The sequence below is a fragment of the Balaenoptera borealis genome (genome assembly GCF_965194805.1).
Source record: "Balaenoptera borealis genome assembly, chromosome: 12".
Taxonomy (NCBI): Eukaryota; Metazoa; Chordata; class Mammalia; order Artiodactyla; family Balaenopteridae; genus Balaenoptera; species Balaenoptera borealis.
Window position 1 is genome coordinate 98943664 of NC_138869.1, and position 26828 is coordinate 98970491.

Consider the following 26828-nt stretch of genomic DNA (forward strand, 5'->3'; position numbering starts at 1 on the left):
GTTGACGTTATTCACAGCTGTTGCACATGGCATCCAAAGAACATTCTGCAGTATTAAACAATTCATATATTATTCTTAAGTGTGTACATACATACACTCACGACACGACATATGTGAAACATGATTCTAATTCTTTACATTGGTAACTATGTGGACGTGAAAAACTAAAACTGCAAATAGTTTTTCAATACAAGATTTACTATGATTATATTAAAATTTGTAAATATTAAATTAAAATGTCAACTTTAATTTTGATTTAAAATTTTGATTTTTGTTAATTGTAATTATTTTTGTCTTTTCAAAGAGAAATTTCCATATTTTAGAAGAAAATAAAAATCATCAATTTGTTTTTAAATTTTTTACATTTACCTTATGTTTTTGATGTAAATCATTCAACCTTTGTTCAATTTGAGTACATTTTACGTTTTAATCCTTTAGATCTTTCCTATCCCAAGAAAACAAACTATGTGAAAATCTTCATTATACCAAGATAATTAGTGATTTTGCTGAAATTAATTTCATAGAGTAGACAAAAATATACGAACTTGGAGAGTCATTATTTCAGTACTCATCTAAGCATTGATGGCCAAGGAACAGAACACTCAAATGTGCCCAATGATAATTGCATTCATCATCTTTAATATTTTGCCAAGTTTCAGTCATGACTTTTACACATATATTCTATTTTTCCAGTTTGAAAGTATATTTGTCAAGTGTAAGGGAAGAAAAACTGTTATCCCTCTTCCCATCTTAGATTCATTGGCTGGGGCCCCATATATTAGGCTGATTAAAAAAGATAGATTTACAAGAGAGAAACAAACAGAAGCTTATTAACATGTACAAAGCGCATTCACACAGGACTACTCAGAGATGAGTAACACAGAGGAGTGGTTAGAACTTGGGCTCATATAGCATCTTAGCAAAGAACAATAATTTTGTAGAGAAATGGCAACACAAAGGAAAAGGACTTTGAGTTCCTAGGACAGCAAATTGTGGGAAGGCAAATACATGGGGAATAATGGTAGATAAGGGCTAGTCTGAGTGAGTTTACTACGTAGATTCCTCTGATTCTGTCTCTGGGCTGGTAAGGGTTCTCTCTGGTGATTACCTTCTGTCCTTCCTGGTAGAGAGGGGAGGGGGGAACACCTTTACAAATTTATGTCCTGCTTTTAGGCCAACAGGGGAAGAGTAGAGAGATTTTCTTGTATCTACTTTTTCTCAATTGCCTTCAACTCAAAATAATCTTCATGCCAAAGTGGTGTATTTTGGGGTGGCGTAGTCTGCTACCCTTCACAAGGAAGAAGGATAGAACATATTTTATTTAACAGTATTTTAGCTTTATTTTCTCTGGTATAGATCATTTACATTGCATATAATTATTACTATGTTTGGATTTAGGTCTACCATTTTACTATTTGCTTTCAATTTGTTCCCTCTGTTTTTTGATCTTCCATTTTTTCCTTTCCTGTCTCCTTTTGGGTTATTTGAACATTTTTTATTATTACATTTTATCTATTGTGTGTTTGGACTATATCTCTTTGGATAATATGTTTGATTACTCTAGGGATTACAATGTACATATTTAACTTTTCTAAACCTATTTAGAATCAGTATTTTAGCACTTCAGGTGCAATATAGAAACCTCACTACCATAGAGGTCTCTTTATCCCTGCCCCTTTACTTTGTAGTTATGTTATATTTGTCACCTTTCTGCCACCTCCTGGTAAGTACACACTGGGCAGACCCAGAGCTTCCAGTGACAGCTCTGCCATCCTCCCTCTCCTTTCTCCTGGTGACCTCAGAGTGTGTGAGGCCCACCTAGAGACCTCACAGCTGGTGGATCTCAGAGGGTCTGCTCTGTGAACCCAACTCTGCTCATGGAAGGTCCCCAGGTCCAGACATGGGGAGACAGTAGGAGGGCCCCACTTTGGCCCCATGTCCAAGCTTATTCTCCAGTCCAACTGTCAGAAAGTCCTGAGCCATGGGGGTTGTTTGGCCCCTGCCTGAAGCCTTAATTTGTTGATGCTTCTTTTTCATGTGGTCTTTAGATTTCTGTATCTAGTTTCTCTATCCCTTAGACTCCTGTATTAGTCAGGATAAGAGACAGAAGCCTTTCTCTAGCTATTTTAAACAAAAGCAGTTTATTGGTTATATAAATAAAAATGTCGATTTCAGGCTGAGCTAGAACCAGGAGCATTTCTTGTCATCTTTCAGGTCTGCTTTCTCCATAATAGCTTCAGTGTCGGGCCATGTAGTAGCCCCAAGGGCTCAAGGTTCAAAATCTGTATCACAATAAAATAAGACCTTCTTTTTCCAATAACTCCTAGAAAAATCCTAGAATTGAAGCTCACTGACTCTGACTGGGTGACATGCTCACGCCTGGGGCCTGGAGGAAGACTGGCCCGCCCATACCACACCGACTGAGAGAAGGGAAGAATGGCTTCCCATGGAACACTGGAGTGCTGGGACCAAAGGAAAGAAGGTATCTGACCATCCTCCATATCTGGTCGGGTTCCTCATCCTCTACCATCCTCTGTGTGATGTCTGATCACACTGGCCCCTCTTCAGCAAGAGTCCTGTTAGCTGGTTTAGCCAAAATCCCCCTTACTCCCGATGTTTCCTCTTAGTAATTTCCCATCCACTGCTCCCCACCCTGCTCCTGGGCTATAAATTCCCACCTGCCCCAGCTGTATTCCAAGTTGACCCCGTTCTCTCTCCCTGCCGCTACAACATTCCAGCACAGTGGTCCCCGTACCTAACAAGATAGCCCACCTTCCTTAAATAAAGTCTCCCTTACTGGGCTTTAAAAAGTGTAGTTGACTAATTTTTTCTTTAACAAGGAATAAATTACATATGTCCACACAAAGACTTATGCAAAAATGTTCGTGATGGCCTTATTCATAACACCCAAAAACTGGAAACAAAATAAATGCCGTCAATAGGAGAGTGGATGACCAAATTGTGGCACAGTTATACACGGGATACTACTCAACAACAGAAAGGAACTAATTACTGATAAAACAACGTAGATCAATCTCCCGGCTATTACACTGAAGACAGACACAAGACAGAAGGAAGTCAGATGAAAGGCAATGCTTATTGTATGATCCCATTTATATGAAGTTCAAGAACAGACCAAATTAGGCAATTCCCTGGTGGGCCAGTGATTAGGACTCCACGCCCTCACTGCCGAGGGCCAGGGTTCAATCCCTGGTCGAGGAAGGAAGATCCCACAAGCCATGCAGTGTGGCAAAACGAACATGTTCTATATCTTGTTTGGGTGGTGGTTACATGAGGTATATAATTGTTAAAAATCATCAAATCGAAATAAGATCTGTGGATTTTTATTACATGCAAATTATACCTCAAAAATTACAAAGGGCTTTCATTAAATAAAGTTTGTGCCATTGTTTATTTAACCATTCCTCTGTTGGACATTCGTTTTTTTCCATTTTTTCACAATCATAAACTATGATACAATGAATATCTTTGTGCATATATTAGGTTGATCCACATGAAACTACCAATCTTCAACATTTCGACCTATAAAAATGACAAGTTCGTATGGTCCAATCTAGTAGATTTTTAATATTTTGGACTATTAGGTTAAATTTTCAGAGTTGGGTGACTTGAGCAAAATTTACGACCGTAAAACACTTTTGTACATATTGCTAAATTGCTTTCCCTACCAGTTCTATAAATGTATAATTCCTACTAACCTTTTATGAAAGTGTCTACTTGCACCTTAATATTTTTAATTCTTTATATGTTGACAGCCACTTCCACAGCCATATGCCCTCTCTTCTCTCTTACCAGCACTTTGTAGCTCTCTTATGGCTCATAACACATTCTTCTTCCCTCATGTATTGTATACATATGGGTGGATAAGAAAACAACTCCTAGAGGACAAGGACAATCTCATTTTTCTTTGCATCTTCTAGGCTGGTGCCTTGTGCATTTCATTCCTTCATTCAAGAAACAGTACAGAGTTCACACAACGGACCAGTAACTGAGACAGGTGCAGTAGGCATTCAAAAAGCTCACTGAACTGAATGCCGCTAGTATCAGGTATCCTTTTATACCAGTAGATCTCATTTGAAACTCAAGCCCTTACGTTTGAAATTCCCAGATTGAGACTTTCTCACTTCTATGATACACTAATCCGGAAACAAGCTCTGAAAGTTTAGATTTAAATGTGTGGACTATGTAAGCGCTGTTCCCTCGGCCCTGTTAATAATTCCTTAAAATGCACCCCAGCGCTAACACATTGGGGGACTTCGGACGGGGAAAGTCAGGAAAACCCAAGGCAGCCCGGTGGTGCACGGACTTTTCATGGGCTTCTGAAGGGCGCCAGGGTAACTATGTCTTTATAAGGACATCCGTGTATGTCCTTATAAATATGCAAATCGTGGCAGCGCCGAGCTCATTCCAGTTCCAAGAGGGCCCACACCCACCTCCTGGTCTTCCCAGTCGCCTACACCGAGCGGGCCGGGGGCTCGCTCTGGACTGGACTCGCCTCTCCCGGGGTGCCTGCTCCGCGGGATGTGCTCTGCCCCGCCCCGGGCGCCCGCCACCCAGCCCCTCCCTCAGCGCGCACCGGGAGCCCAGCCCCGCCCCCGGCGCGAGCCCGGAGCCCCGCCTAGCCGCTCAGCTCCGCCCCCGGAGAATGCCCGGAGCCCCGCCCGTCCGGCAGGAAAGCGCAGGCTCGGCGCCACCGCTCACGCTCGCTCCTGCCGCTGGTGTCTGGCTGGGGCCGCGCGTGACCGGCATGAGGGCGTTCGCGGGCCAGTGACCGTGTCAGGGATGGACTGCGGCTCCGTCGCGAACGAGAGGCCGAAGCGCCGCCGGCGGCTTCTGCTCTCCCTGGCCGCCGGCCGCGGTGGAGGCCCCGGAGGCCGCGGCGTCCCCACGCGCCGCCTCCCGCCCGGGCTCCTCGGCGGTCTGGGGGCGCTGCGTCCCAGCGCCCCGGCGGCCCGCGGCGGCGCGTCACGTGCCTCCCCGCTGCTCCTCCTCCTGCTGCTGCCCTCCCCGCGCTTGGCCGCTGCCACCCCGCGCCGGCCGCTGGCGGACTGGGAGCGCTCGCGCGCCGGGCCCTCGGCTGCCCCGGCGGGGCGCGGCGGCGCGAGGAGGTGCCAGCCGGGCCTGGCCCCGGGCGTCGCCTCTGCGGCGGGCGCGCTCCACCTGTGCCTCGGCCAGGTGGCCGCCCTCGCTTCCTCCAGGAGAGGTGAGGGCCGGGGCGGCGGGAGCTGGGCGGGTCAGCCGAGGTCTCCGGGCTCCTCCGGGCGTGGGGATGAAGGTCTGTCTGGTCCCGCTCTCTGGGCCACGCAAACCTGGGCTTCCTCGGGTGAAAAGACCCGAATTATTCGGAATGCGGGCAGCAGGTGTCTGGCGCAAATCGTGATGGGCTGCGGCGGGATGGGGTGGGGGCGGTGCGTGCTGGCACAGCGCACGCGCGTTTGTAGAGCAGTTTTGTCAGGTGCGCAGCGTTTGGAGGCGCGGGTGAATGGGTGTGTAGGAAGCAGGCGGGTTGAGGCTCGAAGTTCTGGGAGACGAAGGGATTGTTTCACAATTTAATTGCAGACTCTCGTGGGTTCATTACTCTGCCTGGCACTTTTCTGGGAACTCGGGATGGTTATCAGTCAACAAACTCTTTTCCTTCTTGGCGCTGAATTGTAGCAGAGGAGATTAATATATTTACATATATAATAACATCTGATAAATGCTGTCGGAAAAAATAGAGGGGGTAAAGGTTAGGAGGTGGAGTGGGCCTTCAGTTGCTAATTTAAATGGAGTCCTCGGAATAAGTTTGTTTCATTGAGAAGTTGGCATTTCATTAAATACTTTAAGGAGGTGAGAGCAGTCACGGCCTGCCTGAGATTAGACTCAGTTTACTAGATTGCAAATTGCCGATTAAAAAATCATCTGGGAGAATCGTTATTAATTAGCAAACTTGGCAAAAATCTAACTTTGGATAGTCTATGCATATCCATCAGTGGCTATCAGTAACTACACTGATGGCTATTTAAAAAAACGTTTTTCTCAACAGACATGCTCGGTAAATGTTAGTTGCATCTAAAATTTAAGAATACCTTTGGCTGGGGGAGAAACTGGTTGGTAGTGCGAAGAGTGAAAGCAGCTTTGTGTACAGAGGCTGGGAAATGAGTGGTGAACTCTGTCAGTGTCCTGCAGTACCTGTGAGTCTTTATTTCTGTACTTTGCCTTTTGTTGCTCTTTTTTTGACAAACTGGTAATTTGTGATTTGGTTTCCTCTCATAATTCCATCAGCTAATGAGAATTTTGTCCCTTTGTCTTCAGCCTAGTGGTCTGTTTGGTGTCCAGGGTTCTCAGTAGAGCTACTCAGACTTAAGGATGTTTATGAATAGGAAATTTGTGCTCAGTTTCCTCCTCTTTCCAGGGCTAACTTTGGGCTTCTTTTGTATGTGTGTTTTCATATCCTTTTGATATGCTGAAGGTCCCCCCAAAGGAGAATTACATATTACACTTTAACATAGCTCTCTTTACTTGTTTCCCGGTTATTAGTGGGAATTCATAGTTCGTGGGCCTCGTTTTGTTGTCACAATAAAGGAGGAAAAGTGAGTCAGAGGTGTTCCCAGTGCCAGAGTACTGCTGTGTCCCCAGGTGCTGCCCTATGATAGAGGCAAGACGGAATTCACCTGCCATCAGCCAGAGTTGGAGGGCCAAGTGGCAAGTGACCAGGCCCTTTCTCCTCTTTTCAGCCGCAGTATATCTTTGAAATATGCTTGCAGTTTTGTTTTAAATCACATGAATGATTATTGTTTTTAGAAAAAAGGAATTTGGGACTAGAATAATCGCGTCACTTTTCACAAGCCAGCTCTAGACCCAAATGTTTTCAAGCTCCCTGACCCACGGGACAGTCCAGCACGGTTCTGAAGTGAGCAGGGTGGCTTGTAAAGAGCCCTGTAAGAGGTGCAATCATTCATTCATTCAATTATCTGCCATCCAGCTCGGGCTGTTCTGTGTCAGGGTCTCTTCTCATGCAGGCCAGTTTTTGCCCAGGGCTGGAGATAAAGGATGAACAAAGAGGTGCCAGATTTAAGTGAGCTCACTTACGTGGAAAGGAAAGACCATAGGTGAAGAGCAGAAAGGAGTTCATCTCAAACTTTCTTTCTAGATAGTCTCTAGATTTGGATCTTAGAATTCATACAGTTGAATTTTCTTTTAAGTTATTTCTGGCCTGCAGTATACCAGGCCCTCTCCTAGTGACACAGAAATAACTGACTGGCCGCTCCTGGGGAGCTTGGACTAATATACAGACATGGGAATAAACGTAAGTGCTGTGGTAGAGCTATCTGTACTGGGCTGAGAGCACAGATAAGGAAGCAATAAAGGTTGCTCCCTGACCTGGGAGGAGGTAGCAGAGAGAACCTTACAGGGCAGCATAATGCCCTGCCCGGAACATAATGGATGCTTAGCACGTTGTCACATTAGATGAGGAAAGGTAAAAAGGATGCTTGTAATTTACCAGTTGAGAAAGGGGAGCAAGCCAAGCTTAAGGAAGGAGTACCAAGGTCTGCACGTGCAGGAAACAGTAGTTTAGGTGGCTAGAACAAAAGTTGAAAGGATAAGTGGCTAAATTAGGACAGGCTTTGTTTGCCTTGCCAAGGGCCTTACACTATAGGCTAGTGCTTCTTTGAACCTAAGCACCATCCCGCCCACCTTTTTTTTAGCCATTAAGCACACGCATGCATACACGAGTTGTTGCATTTTATATTTTGTCAGTCTGCAAACCGTGTTTGGTACAGAGTGATTCCTGGCTCTTTGGTACTTACCTTGGTGCAGACTGTGGCCACAGCCACCCCGCTCTTTCCACGTTGCTAGTCATTTGGGAACCACTGCTATCGTCTTACAGAAAAGCAGCAGATCTGTAGGGTCCTGTCCATGTCACATTTTTTGCTTACTTGGAATTTCCTTTGAGTGTTTAGGGGTTGAGAATAAGAGTTGATTAGCTGAAGTATTTTTCTGGTCATTTAGGACAGGTACTGAGAAAACCTTTGAACTTTGAGTTAGTAGATGACTATTCTGTCCTCTCCCACTCTTCTACAACACCTGGCATCATGGAAAAGTAAGAACAAGTATGAAGCAAGATTTTTATATAGCTATGTTTATTACATTTAAATGAAAGATTTTTTTATTTTATATTATCTATCTCTGTTTTTCTTTTTTCTTTTTCTGTCAAAATGTCTTTTTTAGTGTGATTGTAAGGAGCTGTTATGTTTAAATGTCCTTTCTTGCGAAAATTACAAGTTCGCATTGCAGTTCTATGTTTTTTTAAAGCTGTTTTTTGTGGCTTGTGGAACACAAAAGCCAGGAAGCCATTACTCTACTACCTCCTTCAAAGGAGCACCTTGAAACAGGTTTACAAAACAGGTTGGATCTGTGGTTAAACGCACAGAAATCCATAGCAAAGGTAATATATAAATTGTTAGAACACATCTCTCCAAAGGTAGGCTTTTGCAAAGACAAGGAAAGAAAACTACAGACCAATATCTTTATGAAAACACTAGCAAACCAAATCCAGCAATATGTAAAAAGGAGTATACACCATGACGTGGGATTCTGTCTCAGGAATAGCAGGTTCACTTAACATCTGAAAATCTATTCATGTAGTACACCATATCCACAACATACAGGAGAGAAACCACATGATCATCACAAAAGACAAAGAATTTGACAATTCCATACCTCTTCGTGTTAAAGAACACTTGACAAGTTTGGAACAGAAGGGACCCGCCTCACCTGATAAAGGGCATCTGAAATACCCACAGCTACCATCATACTTAATGGTGAAAGAAGGAGTGTTTTCCCTCCAAAGTCCGGAGCAAGGATGTCTGCTGTCACCATTCCGTTCAACACTCTACTAGAAGTTCTAACCGGAGCAGTTGGGCAAGAAAATGAAAAGGCATCCAGATTGTAAAAGAAGTAAATTATCACTGTTCACAGATGACATGACCTGGTAACTAGAAAACTCTAAGGAATTCACTAAAAAAACTATTAAAGCTTATAAACAAATTTAGCAAGATTGCAGGATACAAGATCAATGTACAAATTGTACAAAAACAAAAATCAGTTGTGTTTCTATATACTAGCAACGAAAAATCTAAAAAACAAGTCCCTTTACGGTAGCATCAAAAGGAATAAAATACTTAAATTTCACCCAAAAACATGAAAGTTATACTCTGAAACCTACATATAACATTATTATAGAAATTAAAGACCTAAGTAAATGGAGAGACATCCCATGTTCATGGTTGGAAGAATTTAGTATTGTTAAGATGGCAGTACTCCCCCAAATTGACCTACAGATTTAACGCAATCTCTATCAAAGTTTCAGGTGGCTTCTTTGCAGAAATTGATAAACTGATCCTAAAATTCATATGGAAATGCAAGGGACTCAGAATAGCCAAAACAATCTTGAAAAAGAACAAAGTTGGAGGACTCACTTCCTGATGTCAAAACTTACTACAGAGTTACAAGTAATCAAGAAAATGTGGCACTGGCAGAAGGGCAGACATATAAATGAATGGGATAGAATGGAGAATCCACAGATAAATCCTCCCACTTATAGTCAGTTGATTTTTGATGAGAGCCACAAGACAATTTAAGGGAGAAAATAGTGCTGGGACAATTGGACCTCCACATGCAAAAGGATGAAGTTGAACCCCCATCCCACACCATATACAGAAATCAACTCAAAAGGATCAAAGACCTAAATGTGAGACCTAAAACTGCAAAACTCTTAGGAGAAAACAGATGTAAATCTCTGTGTGCTCAGATCAGCCAGTAGTTTCTTAGATACGACACAAAAAGCATAAGGAACAAAAGAAAAAGATAAATTGGGCTTAATTAAAATTTAAAAGTTTTGTGCTTCAAAAGGCACCATCAAGAAAGTAAAAGCCAACCCACAGAATGGGAATATTTGCAGATCATACATATGATAAGGAACGTGTATCTAAAATATATAAAGAATGCTCTTAATTCAGTAATAAAAAGAAAACCCAAATTTTTTAAATGGGCAAAGGGTCTGAATGGACATTTCTTCAAAGAAGATATACAAATGGCCAATAAGTGTGTGAAAAGATGTACATCTTTAACCATCAGGGAAATGCAAATCAAAACTACAATGAGATACCACTTTACACCCAATAGGACAATTATAATAAAAAAGACAGATAATAACAATGTTGAGGATGAGGAGAAATTGGAACCCTCATACAGTTAGTCCTTCAACTGATGACGAGGTAAAAAAAAAAAAATTGGCATATCTATACAATGAAATATTATTTGGCAATAAAAGGAAATAAGATGCTGACATACTACACGGTGGGTGAGCCTTGAAACTATCACTGTATGTAAAAGAAACCAGTCACAAAATATCACATATCCTAATGATTCTATTCAAATGAAATGTCCAGAGTAGGCAAATTCATAGAGACAGAATATAGGTAAGTGATTGCTGGGGGGGAGTGGGAAGATGAGGGGGTGATAGCTAGAGCGTAGCTAGAGGGTGTAGGGTTTCTTTGGGGATGATGAAAATGTTCTGAAGTTGATTGTGGGATAGTTGCACAGCACTGTAAATATGCTGAAAACACTGGAGTGCACGTTTGAAATGGGCGAATCACATGTATCTAAGTTATGTCTCAATAAAGCCGTTGTCAAAAACCAGATAGACTTTTGAGGTATGCCCTGTTTTTTCATGGTGCTGAGTTGCTTTTGTTTACCATCAAACATCCACCTGTTTACCATCCACCTGTTTTGAACCGTATTGTCCTTTCCATCCTAGAGCTGAGCGTCTGTGCTGGGAGCCTGCATCTGGAGAGCAAAAGGAGAGATTTCACCTCTTCTCGGAGTAGGAAGCTCTACTTTGACACCCATGCCTTAGTGTGTTTACTCGAAGAAAATGGTAATCCTCTCTCATTTGGTTACTCAGTGCCATAGAAAAACACTATAAGTTAGGACTTCCCTTATGATCTTATCGAATTTCTCATATTTCTCTTTGACTTTTTAGTCTGTAGGTAATCTTTTGGTCAGTCTCCATTTTTTAAGTCCTTGCTTTTTGTTTAAGGACATTTTTGCTTCATCAGTACAATTGAGACTTTTCTCCCACATATTCTCTTTGTCCAAGTGAAGCGTATGTTTATAACATTACTCTGGAAGTATGGTGTTATAGGTGAAAAATTAGACATAAGCCAGCAAAACTCAGGAACGATTCCTATGACAGCTGTCTAAGCACAAAAGTGATAGTTTTATTCCTGTGCATCTTGTGTGCTTTAAAATTTTTATGAAATTAAAATGTTGCTGAGCAACAATTACTGATAATTTCAACTTGTGATTTTTTAAAAAATATTCAGACTTTTTCTCTTACTGCTGTTGAGTTAACTAATGTAAAAGATTGCTCTGACATGTATGACAGTTATTGAAAGTGCACTTAGTATATAAGTAGCATTCTCATATTTAATCTTATCTAGACAAATATACAATTTAATACACATTATAATTCTCTCTACTGTGACACATATATTCTCAAAATCAGAATCTCAGATATCATAGCTTATGTCTGAAATAAATCTGTGTTTTGACTTTATTGTATAGTTATTCATCCTGTTGTGTGTGTTCATATCTGAAAAGCTGCCCTGTGTAGACATGCTTTACGTGCGCAGGACACCGTGTTGGGGTGGATCTTTCTGTGCTTACGTGGGACAGTTAGCAGCTCTGGGTTCGAGCTCTGCCGCGTTCCAGCTGTGTGGTCTCACAGTCCTTTCTGCCTTCTCAGTTCCCATTTCCCCCTTGGTAGCGTGGGCATAATAAGAATTCCAAAGAGCCCTTTGAGTATTAAGTAATGTACTTGAATGCACTTTGGGAAAACTGTCACATGCTCTGTGATAATTTTTACAGCTTTTCTTCTCAAACTTGAAACAGTTGGCCTTTTTCACCAAGACTTCTTTTAGCTCAGAATTTAAAAAAGAAAAGTAAAAGTGAGAAGAGGGGCATCTAAAATTATCTTGTTAAGCAGAAGTCTTTCTACTTTTCTTTTTCTTTCTTTCTGTTTCTTTTTCTTTTTTCTTTTTGATGGACCTGTGTTCTTGTATTCAAAGTAACCAATTGTAAAAAGACATCTTAGAGATAATAGGGGCATCTCAACGTACACTAGATATTTGATGATATTAAAGGAACATCATTAATTTAGTTAAGCGTAACTATGGCCAGATAGCTGCAGTGGTCCCAAATCCTGTTTCCCAGTGAGAGGTGGTATTTGTTTCCCCTCCCCTGCTTTCAAAATCCATTTATGTATTATTTTTGACAAATTAAAAATAGCAGATGTTGAATGTTTAAAATGTGATGTTTCAGTATATGTACTGCCTGCTTTTCTTGATTTTCAAACCCTGGCCCATGAATATTTGCATATTTCAAGACCAGTGATGTGAAGGCCCCACTGGATGTAGGGTGTGAAGGTGCTTACATGAATGATGGGTGTCTGTGATGGCTGAGTTAGGATAAGGCCAGGAAGGACCCCTCAAGAAATGTTCCATCCTTTATCTCTTTTTCTCTCCAGAGTTATGTCTCCTGATTTACAAAACTGTCTCTGTGTCTGTAATCTCACTAGCCCTGATTTCTGTCCCATTCTCTCATTCCTACAAAAAATTAATTTGCGTATGGCAACCCAGGAGGTTTTCAGGCTTCTCCTTTTCTTATCCTTTCTCCTCCTATAGGTGGTTCTAAATTATAAGTCTTTAAAGTTTCTTTTCTTATCAGCGTAAGTTCTCTTTGGTCTCCCTCTTTCTTTTCTTCATAATTCCCAAACCTAATTATGTTTAACTATGAACTCTTATTAATAAGTTTTAAAATTTTCAAAAGACATGTTCGTTTTTTAAAAATTAGGGAGACAGAAAAGAAACAAGAAAAACTACTCTGAATCCCAGTACCAGAGTTAAACAGTGTTCACATATGGGTGATTTTTTTCTAGCTGTTCATGACCCACACATTGAAAATTAAAGGATTTTGAATAAAGTGAAAAGAGTAGGTCTTTGGAGGTCTTTTTGTCTCCTTTAAATTTGTTGCTTTGTTTTTTTTTGGGTTTTTTTTTTATTATAAAAAAATGCTTAATCTCATCCAAATTGAATCAGTTATAACTTTATCCAAACAAATATGCCATGGATTAATTACAAGAATCAGTAAATTCTTCTGAAGTTCTTATAGCTGGAAGTATTTAACAGAAAGAATTGTATTCCAGGGACTTATGCATCTTAAGCATTTAAAATTAAGCATTTTAATTAGAATTTTCAATGTGAAATATGTTACTACCTAAAGTTATTAAAATCAGCACTGCTGAGTTGAGTCTTTATTAAAAACAGTAGCACTGCTGAGTTGAGTAATTCAGTTCAGCAGCATTTATTGAGTATAAAAGAATATATTTTTTCCAGTTTGAGCCCCCCTCAGTCGTGATTGAGGAAAATTATGGAAGAAAAATGTAAGAGCCAATTTTGTCTTTTAACATTAAGTAAATTAACAGCTGAATTATTATTTATGTAGCCACCGATTTGACCAATTTGTGCTGGAAATAAAATAAATAAGCTTTCTCTACTTAAGTAAATTATTTTTTACTAACATATACATTTTGAAATTAAGGAAGTCACATCCATTGTAGAAAATTTAGACAACACAGTTACCTAGAATCTTTGTTAAATTACAGAAGAAATAAATTGTTTCTATAATTTTGAGTCTTGCATCTTTTCACTTGACCTTGTACTGCAGGCATCCCCTGTGTCATTAGGCATTCTCTTTTTGAAAACATGGTTTTTGATGGCTAGGAGGGACGTCAGAGCTCAGTCATCCCAACCCCTCATTTTACATGAGGAAACACTCCGATGTGTCCTACTTGTTCCAAGTGACAGACACAGCACAGCCTGTGGCTAGACTCTACCTTCCTGCTACACTAGGCTTTCCCGCTGCTTCTGAATTCAGACATCCACCTGCATGTGTAAGTTTGCATTCTCTCCCTTTTCTATGAAGGATTTTTTTATTCTGGCAACTAGAGTCTCCTGAGTGTCTGTCTTTGTGTGTTTGCCTAGGGTTTACTACTCAACAAGCAGAAATCATTGTCTCTGCCTTAGTCAAGATCATGGAGGCCAACATGGATATCGTCTACAAAGATATGGTCACCAAGATGCAGCAGGTAGCTTTGCTGGGGCACTTGAGCAAATTTGAAATCTAATGATGGGGTATTATTTGTAATATATGTTTGGGGATAATATTCTGTTGAAAAGCATATGGTAATTTTAACATAAACGAGAGACAGATGGTTACAGTGGCATAAAAAATATTTATTCGAAGCTATGTAGTCAGCTGTCATAGAATCACTGTGTTTGAAAACTGACTATTCTAGTCACCATGCTTTAATAAATGGAGACGTGGCTAGAATTATAGCAGCTGGTCCTCTGACTGCCACCCTTTTAACTGTGATTCACTTGATGCCGATACTGGAAATGAGTTCTTATTCTTTTCTCATTTTCAGACAGAGGAGGACCTTGCTGAACCTCTTTCTTTGTTCCCATGTCCTTCTAGTTTCTCAATAAGATGATACTGGGTAGAGACAGTAGGAGGTGGACTTCCTAGGCCAGACTAGGTTATATGTTTTGTTTGTCTTTTCCCAGGAGATCACTCTTCAGGAAATAATGTCTCAGATTGCTAATGTGAAAAAAGATATGATTATTTTGGAGAAGAGTGAATTTTCAGCCCTCAGATCAGAAAATGAGGTAAAACTAAAGATCCACTCATATTTACCAAATGCTTTATACTAAGACATTGAGATATGATATACATACACAAAAGTGTACAAACAAGTGTATGTCTCGATGAATTTTCAGCATAGACTATCAGTCAAATCAAGAAATAGACCGTGACCAGTGCCCCAGAAGTGCTGCTGACGCCCCCTTCTGGTCACTCCTCCCACAGCGGAAACCATTATCCTGGCTAACATGGCTGTTGAGTGGTTTGGCTGTTCCAGAACTTTATCGGATGGAATCACAGCGTGTCTTGCAGTGATAGGTCATTCTTTTTCATTGTTTATAGTATTATAGGAATATGCCACATTATTCTACTGCGATGTATATTAGAGTTGTTTCCAGTTTGAGGTTATTATGAATAAGTGCTGCTGTAAAATATCACTTCATTTCTTAAAGTGTGGCGTTTGGGATCAGCGTTTAAATAAGTGCTGTCTTCGTGTCTTCCTTTATTTTCAGCCCTATTTAAAGTCCCATGAAGGAAGTTCATTTATTATCTGTTGGTCTTAATCTTATAAAAAACCGCCTAGCAAAAGATCCTTCTTTTGCTAGAAAAAGGTAAACTGTGAAACTGTCAAAGTTGTCTTGAAGTCAGTTATTTGAGGGCAGAATTAGTTAAAAGAAAAATTGAAGGAGGAATTAAAGCAGGGCCTCTGAAGGGAGATGAATATATTGAAAACAGTTGTGTTACTAATTTTATGTGGCCTTCAAGATGGATTAAGACGTATCTCAAGACACACCATGATTGTAGTACCATCCTGGCACAACAATCATTTCTGCCACTGAGACTATTCAATTATGGTTGTATTCTGAACGTGGCCAAATTTGTGTTGAATGAGGAAAGAACTTGTTCATAAATACATGTTCTAATAGTTGTTTATTATGTTTTTCTTATCTTCTAAATATATCCTTGACATTTCTTGTTAATGTGTTTTTAGAAAATGAAACTTGAACTACATCGGTTAAAACAACAAGTAATGGTAAGATCTTCATTCCTGTTTGCTTGCTTGTTTATAATTACATAAGCTTAGTAATAAATATAATGTCCGAAATACTTATATGTTCTTAAAAACTTAATCCTATGTTAAATATTTGTGTGATGTATCTCGAAAGTACACATTGGAAGATTTAACCAAGAACATAGCCAATGAATAAGTTACTGATGTCTGTAACCAAATTCATTAAGAAAATTGTGATCTAGAAGGAATGAAGTCATTTTTAAATAAAAAATTTTCTAAAATAGCCACCTGGAACCCTTAGATTATCTTAGGAGGGACTGTCTTTAGAGAATTACATGTGATTTTAAACGGCTGACTGTGCTATAGCTGTTTGATTTTTTTTTAAGTGGAAAGGACATTGATGTTAAAGAAGAAAAGGTTTTGATGAGTGTCAGAAGGAAGACTTTACTTAAACCAGAATTTAATATTTTACTTCTTTGAGTCCATCTCTGCTTTCCAAAGTTGTCCAAGGAGCAGCCTGATTCATAAATTTCACAAGGTGATTGCATTGGGAATCTTGAGGTTAAAGCAACAATAACCCACTCTAGACTGACTTAAACGTAAAAGGGGATTATTTGTATGTGTAATTGGGAAGTCCCAGCAGGGCTGACTGCAGACGTCGCTTAGCCAGAGTCTCCTGACCTCGCTAGTCTCTAGCTCCATTTCTCTGCGCGCCCCCGGCTTGGCCCATTCCCTTAGCCCCTTCGGGGGGTGCAGTGGAAGCAGCAGGTAAGGCTCACACCCTCACAGAGTTTGGGTCTCTTACTTTGGATTTCTTTCTTTCTTTCTTTGTTGTTTGCCCTCCCACTAGGATGAAGTGATCAAAGTCCGAACAGATACCAAATTAGATTTCAATCTAGAAAAGAGCAGAGTAAAAGAATTGGTATGTTTCTTTACTAAGAATATAGTATGAATTAATTTCTTTGCAGCGTGGAACATTTGGTCAAGTCTGTTTACATACCGTTCACAAGTGCTGTTAAATATTTACCTGTATATCATTGTTAGACAGTTTTTTCTTTATTTTGACTATATTTTAAATTAAGGCTTAAATTTGATGCTTTCAAAAGTAACATTAAAATTAAAATCTTGGTCAAATCAAGTTTAAATCTTGTATGTTTCAGAGATACTAAATTATGTGTCACTTAGGCATGAATAAAGAAATTAAATTCAATCTTGATCTATTTGATATTGACTTAAACCTCTTCTGGTCATGATTTTTCAAAAGTTAAGTTGATTATCTGATTTGAATAATACTAAATTATTAATATTAAATAACATTAAATTCTATGTTAAAAATTCAAGATTTAAAAAATATTTCCATATAGTTTTTTTTTAATAGAGAAATCTTAATGACTTTATTGCATTGTTTTGAAGTGCAAATTCTGAATGATTCTTGAAGTTATATTAAATTGAAATTTTCTATTAGGGAAAGTAGTGCTATATATTTGTTACCAAAAAGATATCACAAAATGTGGGTTGTAAATAAGTGGAAGGGAGATATATATATATATATGACATATATATATACACGCACACATATATATATACACACACATATATATATATATGTCTGTACAACAACTTGTGGGATCCATGCCCAGGACCTAAGAAAACTGTGGAAATATTGCTCCGCTGCCCTTTGAAATGCCCGTTTATGTGCATTTCAAAGGTAATACATATAAATACAATGTTTTTCCCTCAGAGCTTTCACAGTAACTTCTTGTTTTAAATTTTTAAATTTTAAATATGAGATATAATTGACATATGACATTACATTTCAGGTGTACAGCGTAATGATTCAATATTTTTCTGTATTGTGAAATGATCACCGCAGTAAGTCTAGTTAATATCCATCACCGCACATAGTTACAAAACTTTTTTTCTTATGATGAGAACTTTTAAGATCCCCTCTCTTAGGAACTTTCAGTGGTACAATACAGTATTATTAACTCTAGGCACCATGCTGTACATTACATCCCCAGAACGCAGTTATTCTGTAACTGGACATTTGTACTCTTTGACCCCCCTTCTCCCATTTCACCCACCCCCCCCCCTCCCCGCCCACCTCTGGCAGCCACCAGTCTGTTCTCTGTATCTGTGAACTCGGGTTTTTTGGGGTTTTTTTAGATTCCAAATATAAGTGAGATCATAGGGCATTTGTCTTTCCCTGTCTGACTTAGTTCACTGAGCATAATACCCTCCAGGACCATCCGTGTTCTTGCAAATGGCAAGATTTTTTTTTATTATGACTGAGTAATACTCCATCGCATATATATACGCACTACGTTTTCTTTATTCATTCATCCATCGATGGACACTTAGGTTCCTCCCACGTTTTGGCTATTGTAAGTAATGCTGCAGTGAACATGGGGTACAATAAGTTGGATGTTTTATATGTGTTGGGTTGCCTCTAGTGACTTTTAACCCATCTGTCTTGTTCAGGCTGTATTTGAATTTATTTATTTATTAGTTAGATACCTTTTTTATCCTCAGCATAAGCAGAAATAGGGCATATACAGCATTTTTTACTAACAAAGAACATGCAGAAACTGAGTATTCACAGTTGTTCATTGTCTCCTCATTTTTCACAATTTACTTTTAACCAAAATGTGCTACAATGATAAATGAAGCTAATATTGAAATTCAAACAAGTACTTAACTGTATTTTGGAAATGCCTCTGGATTTCAAGAGTTAAGTTGAGCTTTGTTATACAGAATAATTATTATGTCCATGTTACCTGTCTTTCTAGTCTTGAAACACTTTTAACCTTGAAGATTAAATCACTTAGTATTACTAAAATATGTAATGATCACTAGCATATGACTAGTATCTAGAAGAGGAAGAACTCTTTTGGTTACCTTTGTCCTTAGGGTTGTGACTTAGCAGGAATTCCTTATTCACTTGATTTAGGAAGATGCCTGTAGCCAACCGAGCCAGGAAGAACTTCATATAGGAGATTGGGAGATAGGGGATGTGAACATGGATTAAAGCCAGTGAGTTTATGTGACTTACTAACCTACCTGAGAAGTCGTTCTTGGTAATCCTAAATTCAGATTACTCTGAAGTGCAGGGCAGTAGTATATTAGTATGCAGCTAGCATGAATTTAACTGCACTGAGGAAGATAAACTATTCAAACCTCTCATTCTCTTGTTTAATAAAGTTATAATACTGTTTCCACAAAATTAACTGTGGTGATATTTACAGCCAGTTTCAAGAGCAGTGTAGCCTGTAAAGTGCTTTGGGGTGCAGGGAGATGGAGCCATATAGATGTTATTTTAACAATCTTGGCAGTCTGTCATACAGAGTGAAGTAAGTCAGAAAGAGAAAAACAAATACCATATGCTAACACATATATATGGAATCTAAAGAAAAAAAATGGTTCTGAAGAACCTAGGGGCAAGACAGGACTAAAGATGCAGACGTAGAGAGTGGACTTGAGGACACGGGGACAGGGAAGGGTAAGCTGGGACGAAGTGAGAGAGTGGCATGGACATATATACACTACCAAATGTCAAATAGATAGCTAGTGGGAAGCAGCCGCATAGCACAGGGAGATCAGCTTGGTGATTTGTGACCACCTAGAGAGGTGGGATAGGGAGGGTGGGAGGGAGACGCAAGAGGGAGGGGATATGGGGATATATGTGTATGTATAGCTCATTCACTTTGTTGTACAGCAGAAACTAACACACTATTGTAAAGCAATTATACTCCAATAAAGGTGTTTAAAAAAAAACCATGGCAATATCAAGACTTAGGTTTTTCTTTTCTCTTGTGGTTGAGTCAATGTTGACTCAGTGAAAACTGGAGTTTTAAGGGGTGCAGAAAATCCCATTCCATCCTGCCCTCTGGTGGTGATCTGGCGCATAGCTCGCTCGCGCGCGCTCTCTCTCTCCCTCCCTCTCTCTCCCTCTCTCTCCCTCTCTCTCCCTCTCTCTCCCTCTCTCTCCCTCTCTCTCCCTCTCTCTCCCTCCCTCTCCCTCCCTCTCTCTCCCTCTCTCTCCCTCTCTCTCCCTCTCTCTCTCTCTCTCAAACCCTGGAGTTGAGCATTCTTTGGTCCTGCAACTAGTTCTTGGTTTGGGGTTTTGGGTTTTTTTCTTTTTTTTACTCCTAAGCAATGCTGTTTCTATACTTTATCCCCCTGGTAGTCACAGGGGAACACAGTATAGCTAGAAAGTTTCTAGATACTTCAAAACCATTATTTTTTTCCCCTATAACAATGTTAATTTATTGAAGTTTTTTAATTCTTCACTTAAATTATAGATTTTCATTTGCTCAGTTAAATCCTAACGCCCACCACTTAGGAAATGTGTCTGATTTTGGTCTCAATGTCAACAAAATTGCACAATATCTTTGCACAGATATTAATAGCCAAAGGCAAGATACCATTTTAATTCTGGGTAGAACTAGTCAGTTCCCTTAGTGACACTGGATTGTGACAATGCCCATGTGGGTTTGTTTTTTGTTTTTTTCCATTAAAACCAACGTGTGATGGTTTAGTGTATTTCTTGTATTTGTATATTTACATAGTGTTTTATAATCACAAGGCAACATCTATGTCACAGAATAATATTCCTTGAAACTATTTTTTTCCCAACTTTATATCTTTTCTCTCTTCTGTCTAAGCCTCAAATAGTGACCAATTTTGTTTGTGGTTACAATGGGATAGCTCCTAAATTGAATTGTTACCCCACTTTTTTCAACCCTCTCAAAGCCAAAAAGCATATGTCCATCTAAATTGGTCCCAGGGAATGCTGTTATAATAGTGGGAGGGACCTAGAGGCATCCCAGCGAAGAGATGAAAAGAGAAAACCAGCAGAGGGTGGTGGAGGATGATAAAAGGGAATCCAGATGTTGGAGCGATGAGTGAATATAAATAAGGAACCGCAAAACACAGATCAAAAGGAGAAGGCAAGTAGGCTACTTTACCCTAGGGGTGGCTTCTAGTGGTACATATTCTTGGAATTACTGAGACCAAAATATTTAAGGCACCAGAGGAGGAGGAGGAGAGAGAGAGGAATAAATCAGAATCTGACCTACGTTACGTGTTTGTTTCAGTATTCATTAAACGAAAGGAAGCTGCTGGAAGTAAAAACAGAAGTGGTATCATTGGTAAGAAAAGATTCACTTTTCATCTTGCAGAACTGAAACTCTACCCTTGAAGCACCATCCCCTTCTTTTCTTCCTCCCCTGGCTGCCACCATTCTATTTTCTGTTTATGAATCTGACTATTCTAGGTCCCTCATGTAAGTGGAATCATACAGTATTTGTCCTTTTGTGACTGGCTTATTTCACTTAGCATAATGTCCTCAAGATTCCTCCATGTTGTAGCGTATGTCAGAATTTCCTTCCTTTTTAAGGCTAAATAATATTCCATTGTATGGATATAGTACATTTTGATTATCCTTGTGGCCATTGTGAATAATGCTATGAACATGGGCATACAGATATCTATTGGAGTTCCTGTTTTCAATTCTTTTGGGTATATATACCGAGAAGTGGAATATCATAGGATTTTTTGGTACACAAAATACTTAATTATCTTAATGAAACTTTAAATCTCAGTGATTGAAGAATAATAAGGAATGGAGATGTTTTATTACATTTTTAGCTTATGGCATGCATAACTTATTTTCCATCCTGTATTACCTGGGACCTCTGAAACCTGCAAGAGACTTCCATGAGAGAATACTGAACTATTCCTCTGGAATATTTTACTCATCCAGGCATTTATTTCCATATTCATTACCTGAATTATTCGCCACAGGGAACTACTTAACTTGCCCTAGGACTTTTAATGAAGTATTTCCAATGCTTTTATGCATTAATGAAATGTTACAAACCCTTTATAACATCAGCCAAACTTACCACCGTTTGGGAGTTAATTGTGTATCTGGTTTAACTGTATTATATTTGGGAAAGAACGCATATAGGTCCTTGGTATAGCCAAGCCTCATAGTAATAAAACACTTGGCATTCGAACTATAAAGGAAGAAAACTTTTTAAAAATGTGAATGGAAATAGCATCAAGGCAAGCGCTGTTGCTTTTAGATTACCTAAGACTCCATTCATTTTGTTAAAGCACTTTCTGTATACCTTTCACTAAGGAATTCAGAAGGATGAGGCATGGTCGTTGCCATTGAGAACAGACCAGCTTCATAATCTTCATCTTATTTGCAGAGCAGTCTATAATTTAAAAAGCTTCCCTCCATCAGTTATCACACTTGATTCTCTAAACAGCTTATGTGAAGACAGGGCCAGTGTTAACCTTTTTCTTTGTCTCAAACAGAAGGAAACAGACCTAGAGATAGCTACAGCCCTGACCAATACAGTACAGCATGAGGCTAGCAGAACTCAGACTAAAGCCCAGGTCTCCTTAATCTGATCCTGTTGGGAAGGGACTCTAGGACTAACAGCAGAGGGGATGCATCCAAAGTGGTTTAACGCTGTGAATCTTTCTTTTAAAAGCACGCGCAGCAAGATCGGGCCATCACGCAGACAGACAGGAAGATAGATACCGAGGTTGCTGGCCTCAAAACCATGCTTGAGTCACACAAGCTTGATAATATTAAATATTTAGCAGGTAAGCCATTTTGTATCTAGATAGTTAAAACAAGCTGAAAATAAATTTAAACAAAAAAAAACCTTTTTTAAATTTTTTGGCCGTGCCACGTGGCATGTGGGATCTTAGTTCCCTGACCAGGGATCGAACACGTGCCCTCTGCAGTGGAAGCGTAGAGTCCTAACCACTGGACTGCCAGGGAATTCCCAAAATAAATAAAATTTATAAATTAAGTCAAAGACAGATATTGCATTTGATTGATTCTAACACAATTTTTTTTTCATGTTTTAACATCTCTGAAATTGGAAGGCATCTTACAATTTCCAGTAGATGGAATATCATACAATAATTGGCATTTTTTCTTTCTTTGTAAAGTACATGATTTTATTTACTACTATTGATGGAATCTTAAGTTTCATGAGATACTGTCATCGAACTATAGTTATTTGGAATTATTTTTCGTGACATTCAAGATGGAATATTTTACAGATAGTTGAGTTGTGATCTTTTCTGCTTCAATAGGTGACACTCCTTATAAGGTGTTATTTTGCTTTTGCAATTTTTGAGCCAAAAGAGGGAAGGAAGATTCATGTACCAAAAAAAACTACTTAGCCATTATTTTAACTCAGATTTAACATTTTGGATCAATCAATATTTTGAAGTCTAATAGTATTTAGAAGTAGGATTTGCTCATCAAGTTAAAGGGTATGTCCCTATGTGTTACATGTGCATATACTTTGTGACCACAGAATTTTTGTGATTCTGTACTTTTACTGAAAAGTTTTCTTGGATATTGGATGCATTTGTACTTTAAAGATGATGGTCTCAGGTGTGGGGTTTTTTAATAGGCAGGTGTTTCATGGGATGTGGCACATCAGTGAGCAAGCCAAGTTTCTTGGGTTTGGTTTTACTTTCTTGGTGGATATGTGTCTGTTTTTTTAATAAAAAGTTGTTCCCGCAAGTAATTGTTAATAGAACTAATACTATGCACAATTGTTTTTTTTCTTACAGGATCTGTATTTACGTGCCTAACAGTAGCTCTGGGATTTTATCGTCTGTGGATATAATAAAGTGTCTATTTAAAAGAGCATTTTATTGTTTTGCCTTAAAAATACCAGATTGCTGTGCTTTTTTTTCCTCATTTCCAATTTTAATGCTGATTTTTAATTTAATGCATATTATTTATTTTATGCAAATTATGGACATACAACCAAGGCAAAGAAATGAGAAATTTCATAACTGCTTCTTCCATCTTTTCTGTTTAGTTGACTTTGTAACTCTGAGTGGTGGTGGACGAAGCAACGAAGACTCCACTCAGCTGGGCCAGTGAACTTGGTCTAACCTTTGGGACATACCAACAGTAAATATTTGTATAACTCTCCACAACTTTAAATCTTTTGTTTTAATCGAGGATTTGGGGTCTCCAATTAAAAGGCACAGGAGCTTTACTAAGTGCTGAAGAATCATTGTAACCAAACCTAGAGCCCTGAATCCTCTTCACCTACTGACCCAGACCCTAATGCCAGCCGGTCCCTGTGTTAGAGGTTGAGTTTCAAGTCCAGTTGGTCGGTAGCCTCATGCTACGTTGTACTTTACGCCCAAAAGAGATTTTTTTCTTGTAATTTCCATTGTCTTAGTTATTGTTCTGTTCATTTTCTGTGTGCCTTCCAGCTAGAAAATCTTGTTGCCTGATGAAGCATTGTGATTGGGATGCAGACTCTCTCAGCCTCCTAGAGTGGTAACTTCCTCTCCCTCCCTCCCTCCCTCTCACTTGGCCCCTTCTCCTCTCCTCCCTCTTGGTGGGAGAGTTGTCACAACGCTCCGGGTGTGGCAGTGCCTCCCTAGAAAACAGGCTCGCATGGAAGTCTACTTCAGTCTGTGGGACAGGGTTTCTTCCTTCTGGTCTTCGTCAGCTTGTTATACAAGGGAGGCACAAGGTGTAACTTCTGTAGCAATATCTAGATACGTAGATAGTGCACGTACTTTTCAGAAATGTCTTTAATGAATACGCCTTTGCCCATTACAAGCTCAGGTCATAGGCTTTGAAAATTAGATAACTGTCATGCCAGGTATCATCCTAATCTAGGTTGATTTCTTTGGTTGTTAAAGACATTCTCATACCAACCTTACCTCTGTATTTAAAACAAATTCCAAGATACAACTGGGGGTATTTTGGAGACGCACGTTCTCATCTTACTTGAATGACCTGCACGTAGAGAGAATAGCATTTGAGAAATGATGACAATGGCAGCTTCCTGTCTTTCTCCACGTGCACGCGTGTGCATATCACCTGGTCCAGTGGAGAAACCACATAGAGACTTCTGGATCAAACTGGTACAAGTACCCATCATCACTGTTCCATCCACACTGGTGAAAAGTTACCCTCTGTCCTTTGGGTGTCATTTCTAAACTTTGTAAAGTGTAAGTCATTGCCTTGTTTGAAACATTTGTGTAGCATAAAGATTCTGAGCTCCAGATAAGTATAAACATCAAGTACTTTGGCATGAGTGGTGTAAGTTTCAAAGTGAATAATAATTTAATCTTTTTTCAACTAGATCCAAAATTATCTTAACTGGCTCATAAAATATTTTATAGATATATTCTTCCCCTTTCAGAGAAGGCGCCCCAGAAAATACTGTACATTTAACAATTGCCCTAAGTATTAAAGAGTTAAATAAATGACATCCCATTAAGACCACCTTTGCAATATAACTTTGGCTAGTAGGAGCTTGAAGGAACTTGGAGGACAGACACTCCTCCAAAAAAAAAAGAATCCCCAAGAGGAAAAAATACTGTGTGCAATTCTGTTTCAAAGCAAATAATAACTTTTATAGGTTAGAAACAGAAAGTGAAGTGACCTTATAGCCTGACAAGATATTTTTTAAATAACATTTCAGTTGGGTGACTCTGTCCTCTGTCAGAAGTATCCCAGATGACATTCCTGCTGGTGATGATGGGGGCCACATCAGTCTGTCAGTTAACTTGGACCACAGATTTTGCCGCAGAGTTCTCTGCAGTACAGAACAGCCCCCCACCTTCCCTGCCTTGAGAACTCTCCTTTTGGTGACCTGGATTGCATGCGTGTACGGAGGCTGGGAGGGTTCAGGACCATGTTCCCTTTCTTTAGTCACGTGTATTCTGCTTGAAAAGCATAAGCGCCAGAAATACAAGTGTACCCTTCCTGGTGTGGGCCCAGACGTCTGTGAACACGTACGTGACTGGGACTGGACACAGTGTGATGGCTCCTGAGCTTACCGGGCTTAGAGGACGCGGGTCACTTTAGGAAACTCGGCATTAGCACTCATAAGGGGGAAGATGCCTGGCAGAATTCCCAGATACCCTGCGTCTAGCACGTGGGGAAATTAGCCTTAGCAAGGTCCTGAAAATTACCCCTCCAGGCACAGGGGCCTACAGCAGGACGTCAGGTGGTCGGAATCTGTATTCCCTGTTCATGCACAAATCACTTAGGAGGTTCCTCCGCCCTCCTGCGTTCTCTCCCCTCCCCTACTCTTTGTCTTTTTTAAAGAGCTTAAACTCCAGCCCCACTTCTTTCCTGGACCCTTACTAAGCGAGCCTGTTTGTGTGTGCGGTTCTTTACAAGAAACGTGAATTTTGATTTCTGTGCTGGTCTAAGTCCTCAGCTGGTTTTGCAGCTCAGTATCTAACAAAACTCAATCTGAATGTCTTCGTCTTTTCCCTTAAGTATGCCAGTTACCTCAGCTGAGAAGTCACAAGTTCAGGAGGAAAGGCTTGACTCAAACCAGCCATCTTACTGGAATTTGCCTCTGAACTCTTTAAAAACCAAAATCCTGAGCCGCGGTGTCCCTGTCGCTGCCTGGGTGGCGTCCCTTTGCCGCCACATGGAGCCATGGGCTTTTCCCTCTGTTCCAGGCTCCTCCTTTGCAGCCTCTCCTCCTGTTAATTAGCTGTGTCAGCGTTGGCAGGCACCTCTCTTCCTCCCCCCGATATGCTGTGTTCTTAAGAATTTTGGCGTCATTTCTGAACAAATGTCATATAGATGGCACTATGGAACTCATGTCTAGAAAACTGGCTCTTAACATATGTTTATCAAATGTGTTGTGACTTTTCTGACACTAAAGCAAAAACATGTTAATCAGGAATAATTTATTCTTTATATAAAATGTTTGAGACTGTTTAGCCTTTTATCGGAATTTCATTTGGAAAATATCAGTCTTTCTACAGATTTATAACCTTTGTTCCTCTGATTATAACCCAAACCATTTCTTAACCCTTTCGTTACTTAAGCAAATATTCAATTACATTTTACTGTATAATAGAGTGGGCATAATATTTTTATGATCTAAAATAAAATATTTAATTCTCTCTATGTCACTAATATACTTTTCTATCCGTTCCAATTGAATGTGAAAAACTAGAACAACTTCTGCCTACGCTGTATTTCAATTATTCCCTCCAACTGTGAATGGTA

The 26828-nt window shown here is 39.6% G+C and overlaps 1 protein-coding gene across 10 annotated transcripts; it reads left to right on the forward strand.

The window, feature by feature from the left end:
- The first annotated feature begins 683 nt into the window (after positions 1–683).
- On the forward strand, positions 684–26726 carry MCUR1 (mitochondrial calcium uniporter regulator 1). Of its 10 annotated transcripts, XR_014232083.1 has the most exons (11): positions 2744–5224; positions 10823–10942; positions 14109–14212; positions 14691–14792; positions 15758–15799; positions 16629–16700; positions 20875–20928; positions 22285–22399; positions 23644–23738; positions 24050–24116; positions 26082–26726. XR_014232083.1 is itself a non-coding variant. In XM_082344459.1 (10 exons), exons 1-9 carry the CDS (start codon positions 4543–4545, stop codon positions 23706–23708), a joined length of 1356 nt encoding a protein of 451 aa, XP_082200585.1. In that variant the 5' UTR covers positions 2744–4542; the 3' UTR covers positions 23709–23738; positions 24050–26726. The 10 variants fall into 10 exon arrangements, 7 of the variants coding, with proteins under 7 accessions (XP_082200589.1, XP_082200588.1, XP_082200587.1 ...); XM_082344459.1 differs by having other exon boundaries at positions 24050–26726; XR_014232084.1 differs by having other exon boundaries at positions 2745–5224; positions 23644–24116.
- Positions 26727–26828: the final 102 nt, after the last annotated feature.

Excerpts from the sequence above, each read along its gene's own strand:
- MCUR1 (XM_082344459.1), top strand. The coding sequence starts at position 4,543 with ATGTGCTCTGCCCCGCCCCGGGCGCCCGCCACCCAGCCCCTCCCTCAG. Across the intron at positions 10,943-14,108 it reads GTGTTTACTCGAAGAAAATG|GGTTTACTACTCAACAAGCA; the intron begins GTAATCCTCTCT and ends GTGTTTGCCTAG. Across the intron at positions 20,929-22,284 it reads AAACAGAAGTGGTATCATTG|CACGCGCAGCAAGATCGGGC; the intron begins GTAAGAAAAGAT and ends TTCTTTTAAAAG.